This window comes from Marmota flaviventris, chromosome 4 (genome assembly GCF_047511675.1).
Source record: "Marmota flaviventris isolate mMarFla1 chromosome 4, mMarFla1.hap1, whole genome shotgun sequence".
Classification (NCBI taxonomy): Eukaryota; Metazoa; Chordata; class Mammalia; order Rodentia; family Sciuridae; genus Marmota; species Marmota flaviventris.
Genome location: NC_092501.1, coordinates 54,441,045 through 54,461,660, shown reverse-complemented (window position 1 = coordinate 54,461,660; position 20,616 = coordinate 54,441,045). Strand labels below are relative to the sequence as shown.

The following is a 20,616-nucleotide window of genomic DNA, read 5'->3' as shown; positions in this document are numbered from 1 at the left end:
AATTATTTGTAGTTGTAGAGTTGTAGCTGGATAGCATCATTTATTTTATTTGTTTATTTTTATATGGTTCTAAGGATCAATCGCAGTGACTCCCACATGCTAGGCAATGCTCTGCCACTGAGCCATAACTCCAGCCCATACATATATTTTTTATTACAATCAAAATATTTGCTAAGGGGCTGGGGTTGTGGCTTGGTGGTAGAGCACTTGCCTAGCATACATAAGGCACTGGGTTTGAACCTCAGTACCACATAAAAAATAAGTAAATAGGGGCTGGGAGGTGGCTCCTAGCATGCTCATGCTTGAGGCACTGGGTTCGATTCTCAGCCACATAAAAATAAAATATTGTGTCCACCTAAAAACTAAAAAATAAATATAAAAAATAAATTAATTAATTAAATAAAAGTGTTGTTGCCATCTACAACTAAAGATATTTTTTTAAAAAGATTTGCCAAAACATGGGGAAGGGGAGAAAAAAGGACTTGAATAGAAATTTCTCCAAGGAAGATGTACAAATGGCCAATAAACACATGAAATTGTGCTCAACATCTTTAGTCATTCCATAAGGGAGCTACATATCAAAACTGCTATGACATTTCACTTCATACCCATGAAGATTTCTATTTATTTTTAAAAAGAGGAAAGAAATAAAATAATAAAGGTTGGTAAGAACATGGAACATTTCTTGCAGGAATATAAATAGGGTAATCACAGTAAATATAGTTTATCAATTACTCAACAAATTAAATATAGAATTATCATATGATTCAGAGACAACCCATTTGAGACAACCCATTCCTAGGTACAGTATATGCCAAAAACAATTGAAAAGAGGTCAGACAAAAGCCAGATGCAGTGGTGCACTCCTTTAATCCCAGGGTCTGGGGAGGCTGAGGCAAGAGGGTTGCAAGTTCATGACCAGTCTTGGTAACTTAGTAAGACCCTGTCAAAGTAAAAAAATTAAAGTGGCTAGGAATGTAGCTAAATGGTATAGCACCTCTGGATTCAATTCCCAGTATTGAAAAAAAATTAAAAATAAAAATAATAATTAAAAGACTAATAAATAACACTGAATTGGGATTTGGTAGGAGAGGAAGATATTTGTTGAATAGTGCTAGAAGCAGGCTTTGTGTGTGTTATGTTTGGGGGGGTATTTGGAATTGAATTCATGGGCTCACACACTCCTGAGCCCCATCCATAGCCTTTCTTTATTTTGTTTTGAGACAAGGTCTCCCTAAATTGCCTTCCCTGGCCTGAACTTGTGGTCCTCTTGCCTCAACTACCTGAGTAACTGAGATTACAAGCCTGTGCTAGCAGCAGGTACTCATAGGGGGAATTTCTATGAAAGAAAGAAAAACAAAGATTAGCAGTTGGAAGCCCAATTTTTTGGGGAGTGCGGTTATAAAGGATTGAACTCCAGGGTACTCGACTATTAAGCCACATCCCCAGCCCGAGGCTGGCTTTGAACTCGCTATCCTCCTGCCTCATCCTCCCAAGATGCTGGGATTACAAGGCATATGCTACCACACTCAGCTGGGAGTCCAATTTAAGAGTCCAGAGGGCAGTCAGTGACATTTCAGGATTCTGGACTTAAGGATGGCATTAGCATTCTCACTTGATCACTTCAAAGTTTGTTTCGCAGAAACTGGTTTTGTGTGTGTGTGTGTGTGTGTGTGTTGCTGGGGAATCAAACCCAGGGCCTTGTGCATGTGAGGCAAGCACTCTACCAGCCCTGCTTTTTATTTAAAATTCTTTTTGTAGTTGTAGATGGATAGAATACCTTTATTTATTTATTTATTTATTGGTATTGGGCATTTAACTCAGGGCACCCAACTACTCAGCCACATCCCCAGTCCTATTTTGTATTTTATTTAGAGACAGGGTCTCACTGAGTTGCTTAGCGCCTCACTTTTACTGAGGGTGGCTTTGAACTCGCAATCCTTCTGCCCCTGAGCCACTGGGATTACAGGTGTGTGCCACCACGCCCGGCTAGAATATCTTTATTTTATTCGTTTATTTATCTATTATTTTTTGGTGTGGTGCTGGAGATTGAACCCAGGGCCTTGTATATGTGAGACAAGACTCTACCAACTGAGCTATATCCCCAGTCCTTGTTTATTTCTATGTGTTGCTAAGGATAGTTTATTTCTATGTGCTGCTAAGGATAGAACCCAGTCCCCTCACACATGCTAGCTTTGAACTCTGTGCTCTGCCACTGAAGTACAATCCCAGCCCTTGCAGAAACTTTTTTTTTTTTTTTTGTACTGAAGATTGAACTCAGGGGACTTAACCACTGAGCCACATCTCCAGCCCTTTTTCATATTTTATTTAGAGACAGGGTCTCACTGAATTGCTTGGCACCTTGCTAAGTTGCTGAGGCTGGCTTTGAACTTGCAATCCTCCTGCCTCAGCCTCCCAACTCCCAAGCCATTGGGATTATAGGAATGTGCCAGTATGCCAGCTTGCAGAAACTTTTGATAAAGAATATTAGACTGTATTTTTTTTTTTTTTTTTTTTTTTTGGTGTTGGTTGTGCTGAGGACAGAATCTTGAGCTAAGTATAGGATGTATCAATGAGCTATCCCCAACCCCCCAGATTGTACCTTTGTTTTTTAGACAGGGTTTCACTATGTTTGCCAGGTTAGGCTCAAGTAGTCCTCCTGGCTCAGCTTCCTGAGTAGTATGGACTATATTTATGCACTACCATGTCTAGCAGATTACACATTTAACACCCATAGAGACTAGGAAGTCAAGTCAAAGACTAGCCATCAGATTTTGCATGAAATATTTATAAGTTGGGTGAATTCTTCCCTTCTCCAGAGGCAAAAAGTATCATAAGTCACAAAGGATCTTAAACGACATTCCTTAAGTGACATTCCTTAAATGACATTCCTTACCGTACAATAACCAGAGAGGGACCATATGCAGTCCCAGGTATGAGGTTCCAGGCTAGTATCCTTCCAGGAAGCTTTATGGGCTCCATATGATCAACCTTAGTTGTTTTTTGTTGTTGTTATTTGTTTGTTTGTACCAGGGATTGAACTCAGGGGCACTTAACTACTGAGCCATATCCCCAGCCCTACTTTGTATTTTATTTAGAGAGTATTTAGAGATAGGGTCTCACTGAGTTGCTGAGGCTGACTTTGTTTGAACTCAGGATCCTCATGCCTCAGCTTTCCGAGCCGTTGGGATTACAGGCATGCATCACTGTGCCCGGCTCAACCTTAGTTCTTTAATGTTGCCTGGTAATATCTGAAAATATGATATTTGAGTCAAGATCTTGGAAATATAAGCAATAATTGTGTCCTATTACAAAAACATCTTCTCATTAAATTTGTGCAAGCTTTATATTGCCATGAAAATAAGAATATTCAATAGTTTCTGCAGTCTAGAGGGGATAGGTAGGGACAAAAAGTTTGTTCCATCTTTGACTCACAGAGGCATACTTTACTAAATTACTGTAAAATATACATAGCTAGTGGAAATAGTTTCCTTAAATCTGAAGGATGTGGTTATAACTCAGTGGATAAAGCTTGCCCAGCTTGGGCTGGGGATGTGGCTCAAGCGATAGCGCACTCACCTGGCATGCGTGTGGCCCGGGTTCAATCCTCAGCACCACATACAAACAAAGATGTGTCCACCGAAAACTAAAAAATAAATATTAAATATTAAAAAATTCTCTCTCTCTCTTAAAAAAAAAAAAAAGAAAGAAAGCTTGCCCAGCTTGTGTGAGGCCTGTGTTAATTATTAGCAACACACATACACACACACATACTCTCTCTCTCTCTTTCACACACACACACACACACACACACCATTGCTTAAATGTGGAAAAATAAAATATAAAATAACAAGTAATATTTTTTAAAATTATTTTTTTAGTTGTAGATGGACACAGTAACTTTACTTTTATGTGGCGCTGAGGATTGAACCCAGTCGCTCACACATGCAAGGCAGGTGCTTTGCCACTGAGCTACAGCCCCAGCCCAAGAACGAATAATATTTATGATTTAAAGAAAAACTGATAATGCTACTACATGGTCAAACTTTGAAAATTATATACTAAGTCAAAGAACCCAAACACACAAAAGGCCACACATTGCAGATTCCACTTATATGTCTAGGATGGGCCATTGAAGAGAAAAAGATTAGGGGTGATCAGAGTTTTGATGAGTGGAGTTAGAGGGTAAAGAGAGCAAATTGGGCTCTCCTCAAAGTTATCTATGATGTATATAGACCAGTAGTTTTCAGACTATGCCAAAATTTGAGTTATTCCATTTTGTAAAGCAGTAGTTTGCCATAAGTTACTCTACTTCTAAGTGTTTAGGTGGAATGACTCCATACCTTGCTTGTACACGCAAACAACCACCATCTGCCTTGCACAGGCATAAAGTACAAACCAATAAATAAATCCTACTAATAAAAATGACCACCTTTGAACTGACTGAATTAATCAGCAGCACATGAATACATGACATATCAAACTCATATCAGAAAAACCAGGCCCATGAGCATATGGAACACATCAGACCACTGTATGAAGCAGCCCTCCTACCTGAGGCCCCATAAAAGGAGTAGCACCCTGAGACTGGTCATTTCACTACCCTGACTCCTTCACCTGGTCAATATCATGAGCCTTGCCCAGGAAGATCACCACATCACAACTTCTGAATGTTGGTCCTCAGGTTATAGCACTGTGTGGTTTCTCCTGCCCATGGCCCACAGCAAGCTGACACTCTGAAACTGTGGTCTGACCACACCTTGGTCCTATGCTTTGACAGCTCTACACCCTAAACAAATTCTTTTTTTTTTAATATTTATTTTTTAGTTTTCGGCGGACATAACATCTTTGTTTGTATGTGGTGCTGAGGATCGAACCCGGGCCGCAGGCATGCCAGGTGAGCGTGCTACCGCTTGAGCCACATCCCCAGCCCCTGAACAAATTCTTAAGCTAGTCCTTAATATTTTTTTTGGTGGGGGGTTCGTACAAGAGATTGAACCCAGGGGCAATCAGGCACTGAGCCACAGCCCTATCTCTATATCTATCTATCTATCTTAGATACAATACCTTCATTTTATTTATTTATTTTTCTGTGGTGCTGAGGACTGAACCCAGGGCCTCACACTTGCTAGGTAAGCGCTCTACCGCTGAGCCACAACCCCAGGCCCTCAGCCCTATTTTGTATTTTATTTAGAGACAGGGTCTCACTGAGTTTCTTAGTGTCTCGCCATTGCTGAGGCTGGCTTTTAACCCAGTCTTAGCCTCCTGAGCAACTGGGATTACAGGCTTGTGCCACTGCATCCAGTGAGCTGGTCCTTAATATTTTATTTTTGTTTTTTTTGTTACCAGGGACTGAACCCAGGGGCGCTTAACCACTGAGCAACATCTCCAGCCCTTTTTATGTTTTATGTTCAGCTATAAAATCGGCTTGCAGAACTATTATTTGGTTCCATTCTTATGTCTAGAGTACTTAACACAGTGTGTGGCAATTTTAGATTTTCCTTAATTGATGGTAGCATTGATGGCAACTAGGGGTAGTAGATTTAACAGATGAAACAATAAAATGGTCAGCAAAATAAGAAAAGCTTGCTAAATTGTTTAGGGCCTTGCTATATTGTTGAGGTTGGCCTTGAATTTGGGATTCTTCTGTTTCAGCCTTCTAAACTGCTGGGATTAAAGGCCTATGCCACCTTCTGGGCCTGGTCCTTAATCTTCTGACCCTCTACAGTGACTATCTGCTTTCTGTCTTTGCTCTTAGTTCAGTCTCAGAACACCTACAGCTGCTTTAAGCCTTTTTTAGTCTAGTGTAAAGTGTGTGACTTGAGTGTTTTAGCTATTAAAAATTGAGACTTGGGGCCGGGGCTGTAGCTCAGTGGCAGAGCGCTTGCCTAGCATGTGTGAGGCACTGGGTTCCATATTTAGCACCACATAAAAATTAAAAAATGAAAAAAAGGCATTCTGTCCATACAAAACTACATTTTTTTTTAAAATTAAAAGATTGGAGTAAAGAAACCTGATTGTTTGGCTTATGACCATCAGGTGACCCAAAAGGATTCAGTGAACTGACACTGATGAAAACAGTGTTACCTGTGAATTTATTGTTATTCACTAAATTGTGACACTGTGGAAAGACACCAAACGTGTTTTGTCTATGTAAATGACATAGCTCACTCATGACAGGGAGTTAATAGGTTAATAGGTGTAGGTTTCTTATTTGGGTGATGAAAAGAGTTAATAATAGCAGTGGTCATGGTGGCACAACCTATGAACACTCTAAAGGCCATTAAATTGTACACTTTAAAATAGTCCATCTTGGCGCAGTGGTGCGAACCTGTCTGTGGTCCCAACTCTGGAGGCTGAGGCAGGAGGACCGCTTAAGCCCAGCAGTTTGGGACCAGCCTGAGCAACATAGAAGACCCTGTCTCAAAGAAAAGAAAAAAGTCCATTCAGTATGTTAAGTGAAATTTACCTCAATGAAAAAAAAAAAAAGAGTTGAGACGTCACAGAACATACCCACTCCTCCAACCAAATGTACTGTTAAAAAAAAAAAAAAAAGGAAAAAGAAAAATTCATAAAATGGCGTCGGCCCTCGTCGGATCACGTGACCGCGGATTCTTTCCTTCCACCCACTCTGGTCAGCCTTTGCCTCAGAGATAGCGCACAGACGTAGCCCGCTCGTTGTTAAGCTGAGCCAAGGTAACCCTTCTTCACCGCGTTCTCGTTGTAGCAGCGCAGTCAAAAGGGCTAGCCTATGCAGGGCGAGTCGGAGAGCGCGTACGTAGGACGTCAAGCCGTAAGCGTGGTTCCTCTGGGAAATTGGGAAGGAGGCGGTGAGGAGCGAGAGGGGGAGGTTGGCGCATGCGCATAAGGCTGACGGGTTTTGAAATGGCTTCGGTGTTAGCCGGGACCCGACTCAGGTGAAGGTCTGGTCAGCGCTTGATTGGAGCGCGGTGGGCGGCCGCCCGGGGTTCTTAACATCTGTCCTATAGCGGAAGGGCCGGGAGGCTTCGTTTTGGTGGCACGGAGGCCCCAGGCCGGCGACCGTGGGGCTCTTGTGGGGCTGGGGCGGGAGGGACGCGGTCCCTTTTGTGCCGGTCGGACCAGGCCCTGTGCTGCCCGCCCCTCCCCCACCGCCTCGCTCTTTCCCTGTCGCCCCTCAGGTGTACCCAGCGCCCCTCAGCCTTGGTCCGACCGGCTGCAGTCCGCCGTCCCCCTCTCCGGAGCTGCTGCGGCTTTAGCCTCGAAGCCCGGGGCGGGGGTGGGGGGCTCCCCGTGGCGTGGGTTTGGGGATAGAGGCTTTCTCCGTCGTGCGCCGGACTTAAGGAGGCCTGAACTCTTTGAGTGTCCCCGTGTTGGCGCTTAACCCAGTGTTGTGGGGCGGTGGGTTCCGCCTTCCGCCGTCTGCGGCCCGCGAGGAGCTGGGGCCGGAGGAAGATGGCAGAGCCCTGGCCCGTCAGAATCGCCGCGCCCGGGCGATGTGCGGGCGGAGATGATCGCATTTTCTGACTTGTCTTTGGCGGGAGTGGGGTCTTCGCATTGGTTCTTTGAGGGGCATCCGTTAGCTCAACTGCCTTTCCACACGAGGGAGAGGAAGTCGAGGGCAAAGGAGGTCCTAGTTAATTCCATACCAGAGAAATTAGAGATGTTCGTTATTTTGATGATAAGTACCTTTGTTCGGGGTCTCGTCCAATTTTCCGTTATTGATTTCACCATCACTTTGGCCCCAATCTCCAACTCCATCGCCCAAAGAAACACGAAGGCTAGATATCCTGTGAATATGGAGTTGTGAAGTTCTTGTTAATAATCTGGTGGATAGAGTAGATTGTCTTCTGTTTAAATGTGACGGTTTATAGTCACAGAAAGAAGTGCCCTTTAAGTCTGTCCCTAAAATAAGGGTACTTTGGTGATCCAGTTGATGTAAAATGTTTTTGCTGCATTTAAAGTGTTGTTCATTTGCCCTTTTCCTACCTGCAGTTATTATTTCTACTTAGGAAGCTGTCCTTGATACTTTAAACATTTCTTTTAAATAATTGTGATATTTGTAGTTTGGTTGAACTTTGAAACGTGGATCCTTTCTTAATAGATCGCTGCTATAGAAGAAAAACAAGTGAAGGTTTTTTTACCCCTTGCATCATGGCTCAGTTTGGAGGACAGAAGAATCCGCCATGGGCTACTCAGTTTACAGCCACTGCGGTATCACAGCCAGGTCAGACTGCTGAACACATGTACTTTAAATGAGTGTGTGGGTGTTGGGGGGGAATCCTGTTTTAGCCGAGTTAGCTTATGCATGTTATGGTAAAGTGTTTGCAAGTGATGTGTCGTTTATTTGTGAAGACTTTTGAAAATTTATAGATCAACTAGGGAAAAAAGTGATTTGCATTTTGGACAGTTTTATAGGTTTTGTTTTGCAGTGCTGTGGATCAGTTCTTCCCCCTGCCCCCCCCCCCCCTTTCAGGGTTGAACTCAGGGGAGCTCTACCAAGGAGTTACATTCGCAACCCTACCCCCTCCTTTTTTTTGGGAGACAGGATCTCCCTCCTCACTTGCTGAGGGTCTCACCAAGTTGCTCTTGCTCAGGCTTGCCTTAGACTTGTGATCTCCTGCCTCAACTTCCTGAACCACTGGGTTTACAAACATGCCGCCATGCCTGGCTAAGAAGTGACTTAGATTTGGTGAAATCAGTATCAACTACTGTGTGTCCAGAAGCATGTGTTATGCTCTTATTCTTTAATATACTGTTAAAGCTGACTTTTTTTTTTTTTAAATAAAGTTGATGTTATTTTATTTGGACCTTTATTTTATTTATTTATATGTGGTGCTGAGAATCGTACCCAGTGCCTAAAACATGCTAGGCAAGCAGGGTTCTACTACACTGAGCCCAGCCCCTGACTTTTTTTTTTTTTTTTTTGATGGTGCTGGGAAGCAAACCCAGGGCTTCCTACATGATAAACAAACTCTCTTAAGACTATAGCCCATCTCCAGCCCTTAGCTGACTTATGCTGCATGTTTTGTTTTGGATTCAAATAAAAATAGCTGTTATTATAGAATTATTTTGTCTATAGCTATTTACATTTACGTTGTGATCATTTGAATGTATGTCATAGACCTTTGTTTTTATTTAAAGATGGATGGAACAAAGGAGATAACAAAGTTTATACAACTTTTTTTAGAGACATTCAGTGATATATAGGTATTCTCTTTTTGGATTTGACAATAAAGACTCAACATAAATAATAGAATTTTGTAAATGGAGATTCTATAAAATATGTGGTACATGAAATTATTTATGGAAATTCTTGGAAATAGCATCAATCACAATTTTTCAGAGCCTAAATTTTTGCTTCTATATCATCACTTCAGTAAATAAGCAAGTTATGTTCTTTATTATTATTAAATATCTATGCTAGCTTTCTTCTAAAAAGCCTGTAATAGGTACTAGTGAAACTCTATAATAATATTGTTTTGAATAAAATATCTAGATTATAGTTGCCATATTTTGGACTACTTCCAGAATATTTGATATTTTCTTTCTTTTTGTTGAGATTGGGGTCACCCACACTCACCTCAACCTTCCCAAGTAGCTGGGATTTCAGGCATGTGCCACTGCTAGAGTTTTTTTTTTTTTTTTTAAATTTCAACAAGATATTGAGACTTCTTGAATAATAGTGCCAATTTTACTGTATTAAAGAAATACACATAGCTGGACATGCTAGTGCATGCCTGTAATCCCAGTGATTGGAGACTGGAGAAGAAGAATCACAAGTTTGAGGCCAGCCTGAGCAATTTAGAGAGGCCCTCCCAACTTAGTGAGAGATCCTGTCTCAAAATAAATAAAAAACGGCTGGGGATGTGTCTCAGTGATTAAGCACCCTTGAGTTCAATCACCAGTACCAAAGGAAGAAAGGAATACACATAGCTGTAATCCCAGCTACTCCTGAGGTGGAGGCAGGATGATTGTAAATTTGAGGGTAGCCTGGGCAACTTAGTGAAACACTGTCTTGAAATACAAGCCAAGCAGCCATTATGAAGTCAAACAACAATAAGTGTTGGCGAGGATGTGGGGAAAAGGGTACACTTGTACACTGCTGGTGGGACTGCAAATTGGTGAGGCCAATTTGGAAAGCAGTATGGAGATTCCTGGGAAAGCTGGGAATGGATCCACCATTTGACCCAGCTATCGCCCTTCTCGGACTATTCCCTGAGGATCTTAAAAGAGCTCACTATAGGGATACTGCCACATCAACGATCATAGAGGCACAATTCACAATACCTAGACTGTGGAACCAACCTAGATGCCCTTCAATAGATGAATGGATAAAGAAAATGTGGCATCTATACACAATGGAGTATTACGCAGCACTAAAAAATGACAAAAATCATAGAATTTGCAGGGAAATGGATGGCATTAGAGCAGATTATGCTAAGCGAAGCTAGCCAATCCTTAAAAAACAAATGCCAAATGTCTTCTTTGATATAATGAGAGCAACTAAGAACAGAACAGGGAGGAAGAGCATGAGGAAAAGATTAACATTAAACAAAGACGAGTGGGGGGAGAGAAAGGGAGAGAGAAGGGAAAGCATATGGAAATGGTAGGAGACCCTCAATGTTACACAAAATTACATATAAGAGGTTGTGAGGGGAAAGGGGGGGGAACAAGGGAGAGAATTGAACAACAGCAGATGAGGTAGAGAGCGAAGATGGGAGGGGAGGGGAGGGTGGATAGTAGGGGATAGGAAAAGTAGCAGAATACAACAGTCACTAATATGCCATTATGTAAAAATGTGAGTGTGTAACCGATGTGATTCTGCAATTTGTATTTGGGGTAAAAATGGGAGTTCATAACCCAATTGAGTCAAATGTATGAAAGATGATATATCATGAGCTTTGTAATGTTTTGAACAACCAATAAAAAAAAAAAAAAAAAAGAAATACAAGCCAAGTAGTTGACATACTCTTAAACCTAGCTAGGCCATTGAGCAACTTAGCAAGACCCTGTCTCATTAAAATGAAAAGACTGCAGCTATGACTCAGGGGTGGAGTGGTACATAGCAGGCCTTGGCTTCAATCCCTAGTATTGAAAATAAAAGAAAAAGACATGGCTTAGGGTTGGTGAGGTAGTTCAGAGCAGCCATATGCCAGCTATATCAGTATCTGAGTCCAGTGTCAAATTGGTGACCATGCAAATCATACAAAAAAGAATTGTTCAACTTTTTCTTTTGTGGTGTTTAGTATTGAACCAATAGCCCTCACAAATGCTTGACAAGTGCTTTTCCACTGAGCTATATCCCCAACTCTTTTTTTTTTTTTGATATAGGCATTGAACCCAGGGGCGCTTAGCCAGCCCTTTTTTATTTAGGGACAGGGTCTGGCTAAGTTGCTTAGGGCCTTGATAAATTGCTCATGCTGTCTTTGAATTTGGGTCCTTTTGTCTCAGCCTCCTGGAGTGCTGGGATGACATTCTTAGGCCACCACACTCAGCCCCAACTCTTTTTTTGTTTTGTTTTGTTTTGAAACGGTCTCCTAAAGTTGCTAAGGCCTTCCAATTTTCTGTCCTCCTGTATAGCTAGGTTTACTGTCATGGGCTACCAGGCCTGGTTTTAGCATTTAGTTTTTTTTTTTTCAATATTTATTTTTTACTTAGTTGGACACAATACCTTTATTTTACACATTTTTATGTGGTGTTAAATATTGAACCCAGGGCCTCGCACATACTAGGTGAGTGCGCTACCACTGAGCCACTGCCTCAGCCCGGAATTTTATTTTATGAGACGGTTAATTTGCATGTGTACTGTTGTTTAAAAAGTGGCTGAAAATTTTAATGCATTTACACATAATGCATTTATACAGATGAGACATGTAAATAATGTTAAAAACGTTAGTGAAAGTCTGCATGTCAGCAGTTTATTGCTGAAAGTGCAAAATTGAAGCTTTGAATTGTTGCTGTTTAGCTTTAATACTGAGCCTATTGAGTTCAGGAGTCAGTAATTCCTGGGTGTTATCATATGTCATCTTTAATTTTCTTTTCCTTTAACCCCCATCTCAAAGATATCAAATGTTTTTTGTAGTTCTGGGGATTAACCCATTGAATCCAAGGGCTATCTACCACTGAGCTACATCCTCAGGCCCTTATTAGTTTTTGAGACAGGATCTTGCAGGGTTGTACAGGTTGGCTTCAAGCTGTTGATCCTCAGCCTCCTAAGTCCCTGGGATTATAGGCATGTACAGCCTGGTCTGCCTGACTTTTCCCCTTTTTAAAAATGTCTTGAATTATTCCTCCATCCTACATTTAGGACCAATTCAGTATTTGGATAATTTGATCGGTATTCGATTTCTTCCGTTTACTGCTCTTAATTTAAAGTTTCCATTCCAAAGTCTCTTACCTAACTTTTTCAGGTCCTTTTATTCCTTCCCTAAATCTTTATATCCTACTCTTCAGTCAGTGTTTAACATCGATTCTTTAGTCACAAAGCTCTTTTTCTGTCTTGAGGAAATAGTCTTTATTGTCCTCTATTTATTTTTATTTTATTTTTTTAGAGAGAGAGAGAATTTTTAATATTTATTTTTTAGTTTTCGGCAGACACAACATGTTTGTATGTGGTGCTGAGGATGGAACCCGGGCTACACGCATGCCAGGCAAGCGCGCTACCGCTTGAGCCACATCCCCAGCCCCCTCTATTTATTTTTTAATATTATAGTTGTAGTTGACACGATACCTTTAATTAATTTATTTATTTTTATGTAGTGTTGAGGCTCGAACCTGGTGCCTCGCAAGTGCTAGGTGAGTGCTCTACTGCTGAACCACAACTCCAGCCTCTATTGCCTTCTATTTACTTATATTTAGTTTGAACTCCTTTTTTTTTTTGTACTGGGTACTGAATCCAGGGATGCTCTACCTCTGAGCTACATCCCCAGCCTTTTAAATTTATTTTTTATTTTGAGGCAGTTTCTCACTAAATTGCTCAGGCTGGCCTTGAATTTGTGATCCTCCTGCCTTAGCCTCCTAGGTAGCTGGGATTACTGGCATGCCTGACTACTTTTATTTGATTACTCTCTTACTATAAATACTACTTCTTATATCTCCCAAATAACCATCGTTTCCTAAAGGATAATTTCTATCAAAATTACTGATTTTAAAAAATTATTTTTATGGTTCATTATTTCTCCCATTACTCCATTCTCTCGTTCATCTACAAAAATTTCTTTAGAATATAGTTCAAACTCCTTGGGATACTATTCGAAGTGTTCTGTCTTTCCAGCTTAATCTCTCATTTCTTCCGCAGTTGACATAGTGTTTGTTTCTTAATATTTATCTGATTTTCCTTATCCTGCCTGAAGTGCTGTCACATTATTTTCAGTGGTAGCAATACTAGGGAACAGAACTTCAACTTCATTCGTGTGTGTGTGTGTGTGTGTGTGTGTGTGTGTGTGTGTGTGTTGTGCTGGAAATCAAACCTTGCCTTGTACGTGCTAGGCAAGTACTCTGCCGCTGAGTTACATTCTAGCACTGAGACCAGAGCTTTAAGATTTGAAAGTTGGGTTTTTTTTTTAGATTTTTTTTTTTTAGTTGTTGATAGACCTTTATTTTATTTATTTAAATGCAGTGCTGAGAATCAAACCCAGTGCCTCACACGTGCCAGGCAAGTGCACTACCACTGAACCACAACCCCAGCCCCTGAGAGTTGTTTTTTTAATACTTTTTTTAAAATTTATTTTTATAGGTTATAAGGATCAAACCCAGTGCCTCAAACGTGCTAGGCAAGCACTCTACCATTGAGCTACAATCCCAGCCCAAGATTTAAAAGTTTTCTGTTGTGCAAATAATTACAGGTATAATATGTATACTTCACTAGTATCCCTTGATAGAATTGGATATTTCTAACCTATAACAATTGGTAGAAAAGAAAATTACCACAAAGTATGATAGCTAGCACATGCAGTAATCCCAGCTTTTTGGGATGCTGAGTCAAGAAGATCACAAATTCAGACCATCTGGAACAACATAGTGAGACCCTGTCTCAAAATAAAAACACAAATGGCTGGGAATATAGCCCAGTGGTAAAGTGTCCCTGGGTTCAATTCCTGGTACCACTAAATGGATAACAAGAGATTGCTGCTTATATGAATGGACTTACCCTGTTTAAAAACTGCTAATTCTAGGTAATACCAAATTGTCTCTGAAACATTTTTCTAGGAGTGAAAAAGTACACATAAAAACAATTAGTGCTGGGCTGTGGTTGTAGCTCAGTGGTAGCGCTCTTACCTGGCACATGTGAGGCATTGGGTTCAATCCTTAGCACCACATTAAATAAATAAATAAAAACAAAGCGAAGGTATTGTGTTCATCTACAACTTAAAAAAAAAAAAGCTATTAGTGCTCATTGCTAATAAATATTTTTTCCTTCATCCTCTGAATGTTCTCATTCAGTGAGAACTGAAAGAGTAGACTGATCTGTTTATTTGTTTTGTACTGGGGATTGAACCCAGCTACACTCCCAGCCATTTTTATTTTTAAAATTTTGAGATGGGGTCTTGCTGAGTTGGTGGATTCACTTAGTTGCTGAGGTTGTATTCAAACTTGTAATCCATTTGCCGCAGCCTTGCAAGTTGCTTGAATTACAGGGGTGTGCCACCCCACCCAATTCTTATTTGTGAAGTTGAGGCTTTTCTTATACTGTATGTTTTATAATCTGGGATATTTTTGATCTATTTTAATGACATATATTAGAAATTATAGTGAAAATTTAAATATGAACTTTGGCTGAGAGCATAGCTCAATGGTAGAGTGCCTACCTTGCATTAATAATGTTGTGGGTTCAATCCCCAGTACTATACAAAAAATATTTTTAAATAAGTAAATAAAATTTAAAAATAAACAAATGGCCCCAGGACTGCATAAAAAAATTAAATAGCAATGGTTTGTATCCATTTACAACTAAAAACATTAAAAATAAATAAATAAAATGTTCAATTTGGATGTTATCAAACTCTGGAGCAGACCACCTTAGACTTGTCCTGAGTTTTCAACTCTTTGAAACACTGTCAGATGCTCATTTTGAAATTATTAAAATATTTTGCTACCCCTTTTTTGGCGGGGTCCTGGGGATTGAATTCGGGTCACTCAACACTGAGCCACATCCCCAGCCCAGTTTTGTGTTGTATTAGAGACAGGGTCTCACTGAGTTGCTTAGTGCCTCATCATTGCTGAAGCTGACTTTGAATTCGCCATCCTCCTGTCTCAGCCTCCCCAAACCGCTGGGGTTACAGGTATGTACCACCGTGTTCAGCTATGTTTTGCTACTTTTTTTTTAATATTTATTTTTTAGTTGTAATTGGACACAATATCTTTATTTTATTTATTTTTTGTGGTGCTGAGGATCAAACCCAGGGCCTCACACATGCTAGGTGAGTGCTCTACCGCTGAGCCACAATCCCAGCCCCTGTTTTTCTACTTTTGTGCTGGTTTAAATTCTGGTATTGTGGGCTGGGCATGTGGCTCAAGCAGTAGCACGCTCGCCTGGCATGCGTGCGGCCCGGGTTCGATCCTCAGCACCACATACAAACAAAGATGTTGTGTCTGCCGAAAACTAAAAAATAAATATTAAAATTCTCTCTTTAAAAAAATAAATAAATAAATTTTGGTGTTGTGACTTTAGGCAGTTTTTTTTTTTTTTTTTTAGCTTTTCTGAGGTTTTTTTCATCTGTAATTTGGGTATAATTACTTCTCACAGGGTGATTTTTGAAAACCAAATGAGCCAGGCATGATCGTGCCCCTATAATTCCATCAAATCTGGACATTGAGGCAGAAGGATTGCAAGTTCAAAGCCAGCCTCAGCAAATTAGCAAGGCCCTAAGACACTGTCTCAAACAATAAATTAAGCTGGGCGCAGTGGTGCATGCTGAGGAGGCTGAGGCCAGAGGATCATGAGTTCAAAGCCAGTGTCAGCAAAGGCAAGGCACTAAAGGACTCAATGAGACCCTGTCTCTAAACAAAAAATAAAATATGGCTGGGGATGTGGCTTAGAGGTTGAGTGTTCCTGAGTTCAATCCCTGGTACCAAAATATATAAATAAATAAAATTTTAAAAAAGGACTTGGAGTGTGGGTCAGTAGTTAAACACTCCTGGATTTAATACCCAGTACCAAAATAATAATAATAGTAATAACAACAACAACAAAAATAACAAAAAATAGTAACAACAAGAACAATAATAATGATTTTCAAAAACCAGTAACAGACCAGGCATGTTGATGCGTGCCTGTAATCCCAGTGATTTAGGAAGCTAAGGTAGACAAATTTGAAACCAGCCTTAGTAAGTTTAAACCCCCTCCCCCTTACTGTAAAGAAATAAAGGTCTGGGGTTGTGGTTCTGTGGTAGAGAGCTTGCCTGGCAGGTATGAGGTACTGGGTTGATTCTCAGCACTAAATAGCCTAGCCTTGTGCATGCTAGGCAAGTGTTCTATGACTGAGATATGAAATAAGGGTCCATTGACAACTAAAAATATATTAGAAAAATAAATCAATAAAATAAACCTCTGAAATGAAGGAGTGAGAAACAGTAAATGGGATAGGTAATTAAAGAAGAAAGACACACTTGAATGGTACCTGATAGAATTCACCAACAAATAATTCAGTGGTGCGTAGAGGAGACTATTGCCTGGAGCACTAGCCATCACTTCCAAGGATTTCAAGGGAGTGGGAGAGCTGTTGTCTGCTGGGATATTAGATAATTCCATTTATTTTAATTTCTTTTAATATTTGAGATTGGGTCTTGCAGTGTTGTTCAACCTGGTCTTGAACTCATGGGCTTAAGTTAACCTTCCACCTCAGCTTCCTGTGTGGCTGGAACTATAGGTATATTCCACCACACCCAGTTTTGGATATTATTTTAATGGTTACTCTCAGAACCCTTACATAACACTGATTTAGTTAGGGTTTTTGCATTTTACTTACAGTACAGCACTGTTCAATAAATAGAATATTCTGTGAAGATGAATGTGTTCTATGTCTGCATTGTCTGATAGTAGTACTTACTAGGGCTGGGGCTGTAGCTCAGTGGCAGAAGCTTGCCTAGCATGTGTGAGGCACTGGGTTGGATCCTTAGCACTGCATAAAAATAAATAAAGGTATACTGTCCATACACAACTACCAAAAAAAAAAAAAAAAAAGTATTCACTAACCATGAGGCTTTTGAACACTTGAAATGTGATTAGCATGACTGAGGAACTGAATTTCTTTATTTTTTTGTACTGAGAATTGAACCCAGGGGTACTCTACCACTGAGCTACATTTCCAGTCCTTTTGTTAATTTTCTGAGACAATTTTTTATTTTGTTCAGTTGATAAGGCTGGCCTCCTGCTTCAGCCTCCCATATTGTTCGGATTACAGGCATGAATCACTGCATCTGAACTGAATTTCTAGTTTCACCTAATTTTCATTAAATTGAATAGCCACATGCAGGGTATGGTGGCACTTGCCTATATAATTCCAAACTTAGGAGGCTGAGGCAGGAGGATTGCAAATTCAAAACCAGTCTGAGCAAATTAGCAAGCCCTAAGCAACTTAGTGAGACCCTGTCTCAAAATAAAAAATTTAAAAAATGGGTTAGGGTTGTGGCTTAGTGGTAAAGTGCCCCTTGGTTCAATTTGTGGTACCAAAATTAAAAAACAACCAAGTAATGAATAGAATGACCACATGTGGCTTGTTGCTAGTATTTTGGATAATGCAGTTTCAGAAGGTTATAGCACTTGGGATTTTTTATTATTATTATTATTATTTTTAAAGAGAGAGGAAGAGAGAGAGAATTTTAATATTTATTTTTTAGTTTTTGGCGGACACAACATCTTTGTTTGTATGTGGTGCTGAGGATCGAACCCGGGCCTCACACATGTCAGGCGAGCACGCTACTGCTTGAGCCACAACCCCAGCCTGGGATTTATTATTTTTAAAATATGATTTTTGTGGCATAATTTCTTATTCTCAAATTAATGATAATGAGTATTTCCTATCATTGAGTTCTATTTAAGGGCATAGCCTAATATCTCAAAAGCTGCAATAGTGAATTGACCAGTGAGCTATTTGATTGTGATAAAGTTATCTGTGTACAGATCACCAAAAGTTTTTTGGTTTTGTTTTTGGTAGTGTGTATTGGATCCATGGACACTTTTACCACTGAGCTACATGCTCAGTCCTTTTTTGTTTTTAATTGTTTGAGAAATGGTTTTGTTAAATTGTGAAGGTCTTGCTAAGCTGCTGAAGCTGGCCTGAAGCAATCCTTGTGCCTCAGCCTCCCTAGTGGCTGGGATTATAGGTTTGCAGCACCACGCCCAGTTGTTTGTTTATTTTTTGAGACAAGGTCTCACCAAGTTCCTGAGTCTGTCCTCAAACTTGTGATTCATTAGCCTCAGCTTCTTGAGTAGTAGGGATTATAGGCGTTTAACACCTTGACCAACTAGTTCTTTCTTTTTGTTTTGTTTTTGCAGTATTGGCAACCTAACCCAGAGCCTTGCATATGTTAGGAAAGCAGTGTACCACCGAGCTACATCTCCAGACCTAGAAAGTGACTTACTTATGTAGGCGAATTCCCAATATCATTATGTAGTTTTCTCTCCAAATAACATGAGGCAGCTTTTTGTTGTTGTTGTTGTTTGTAAGGTATTGGGGATTGAACCCAGGGGTACTTAACCACAGGGCTATAGATCCAGCCTATTTTATTTTTTTTAATACAGGGTCTCACTAAGTTGCTTAGGGCTTCACTGAGTTGCTGAGGTTGGCTTCAAATTTTCAGTCCTTCTGCCTCAGCCTCCTGAATCATTGGGATTACAGGCGTGCGCTACTGTGCCTAGCTGAGGCTGCCTTTTAAATTTTAAATTGCATGTATTTATCAAGATTGCTTTTTTTAATTAATTATTTTTAAATTCTAATTAGTTATAAAGACTGCTTTTTTGCTATATATATATATATATACATAAGTGGAAATACAAAGGATAAGACATTACTTGGTATATTGGTGTGGGAATGTAAGTAGCTTTTTTTTTTTCTTGGTAGTAAGAATTGAATCTAGGGATGTTGTACCTCTGAGCTACATATCCAGCCCTTTTTTATTTTGAGATAGGGTCTTGCTAAGTTGTTTATTAGGGCCTTGCTAAATTGCTGCAACTGGCCTGGAACTTGTGATTCTCCTGTCTCAGCCTCCCAAGTCTTTGGGACAGGTGGGCATACCACCACACCTGGCTCAAATAGTTCTTTTTAAATTAAAATACATATATGTGTGTGAGTGTGTGTATATGTGTATATGGAGAGAGATATAGATACAGCTTTTGTGATGCTGGGAATCAAACCCAGGGCCTTGCTTATGCTAAGTAAGTACTCTACCTCTGAGCTGCATCCTCAGTCTAAAACAGTAAATTCTATATTAGTAAAATAAGATAATTTCTTCTTTTCTTTCTTTTTTCTTTGTTTGGTCATGCTGGGTATCTAACCTAAGACCTCTAACCCAGAGCCTAGTGCTTCCTAGGCAAGTGCTCTACCACTGAGCTATACTCTCAGCCCAGATAATTACTTTTTACATTTCTTCCTAAAAATACTTCCGGAGGATATGGTAGTCACTTTGTCTAGATAAGTTTGTGTGGTTTTATTCTGATGTTTAATTTTATAGACTAATGTTTTCTTATATTTACCATGGCATGAACATTAAATATAAAGCCTTTGGGATCTAGAGGGACATGAATCAGTTAAATTTAACAAACATTACTAAAATTGTTCTTTTAGTTTTTTAAATTAGACTGTAATGCTCAATTAAGCATTCTTGGAAAATTCATAGAAGGGATCCAATAATCTTAATTTTCCACCACCCTTTTAATCTCATTTTAGCTGCACTAGGAGTTCAGCAGCCTTCACTTCTTGGAGCGTCTCCTACCATTTATACACAGCAAACTGCATTGGCAGCAGCAGGCCTTACCACACAAACGCCAGCAAACTATCAGATAACACAAACTGCAGCATTGCAGCAACAAGCCGCGGCTGCAGCAGCTGCATTGCAACAGGTGAATTTCTAATAGGTTTTAATATGGAATATTGAAGACTGTGATATCTGAGTAGCTAGGATTGCTATCTCCATTTTTTAAAAAAATGAAGAATTGTGGCTCTTGTTATGATTTTTTTTTCTGACAATCAATATTATACTGTATATGCCTAACATGTATAGGGGGAAGTATAGTCATATAGTGAAAATTCTTTAGTTTTTAAATTGGACATTTCTCATACCTCAATTATTTGAAAAAAATTCAGCCTTTGATGGATTCCAGAGTATAAGTAATAATAATTTTATGTATTTTAGATGTTTATTCTAGAAAATTTCAGGGTAATTTTGGTTGTGTATTTCTGTGTATATATATATCGCTTTTTTGAGAATAATATGTTGATAGCCATATTTTTCTTTGAATAATCTTTTTTTTTTTAATTTTTCAGCAATATTCACAACCTCAACAGGCCTTGTATAGTGTGCAGCAACAGGTTAGTTTTTATTTTCCATGTTAAGAACTGATTTTAAAAAAGCCATGTGTTCCAAAATTCAATTGACACAGATTTGTATTTATATTTCTTTTAGCTATCATAATAT

The 20,616-nt window shown here is 39.7% G+C and overlaps 1 protein-coding gene across 2 annotated transcripts in view; it reads left to right on the top strand.

The window, feature by feature from the left end:
- Positions 1 to 6,834: 6,834 nt before the first annotated feature.
- Positions 6,835 to 20,616, top strand: part of Ccar1 (cell division cycle and apoptosis regulator 1) — a 53,489-nt gene continuing 39,707 nt past the window's right edge. The window contains exons 1-4 of one of the 2 annotated variants that reach the window (XM_027931240.2): positions 6,835 to 6,917; positions 8,084 to 8,206; positions 19,869 to 20,041; positions 20,466 to 20,510. In XM_027931240.2, the coding sequence (XP_027787041.1) occupies positions 8,134 to 8,206; positions 19,869 to 20,041; positions 20,466 to 20,510 (291 nt within the window). In that variant the 5' untranslated portion in view covers positions 6,835 to 6,917; positions 8,084 to 8,133. Of the gene's footprint in view, positions 6,924 to 8,083; positions 8,207 to 19,868; positions 20,042 to 20,465; positions 20,511 to 20,616 lie in introns of both variants that reach the window. The other variant, XM_027931241.2, reaches the window with a different exon arrangement.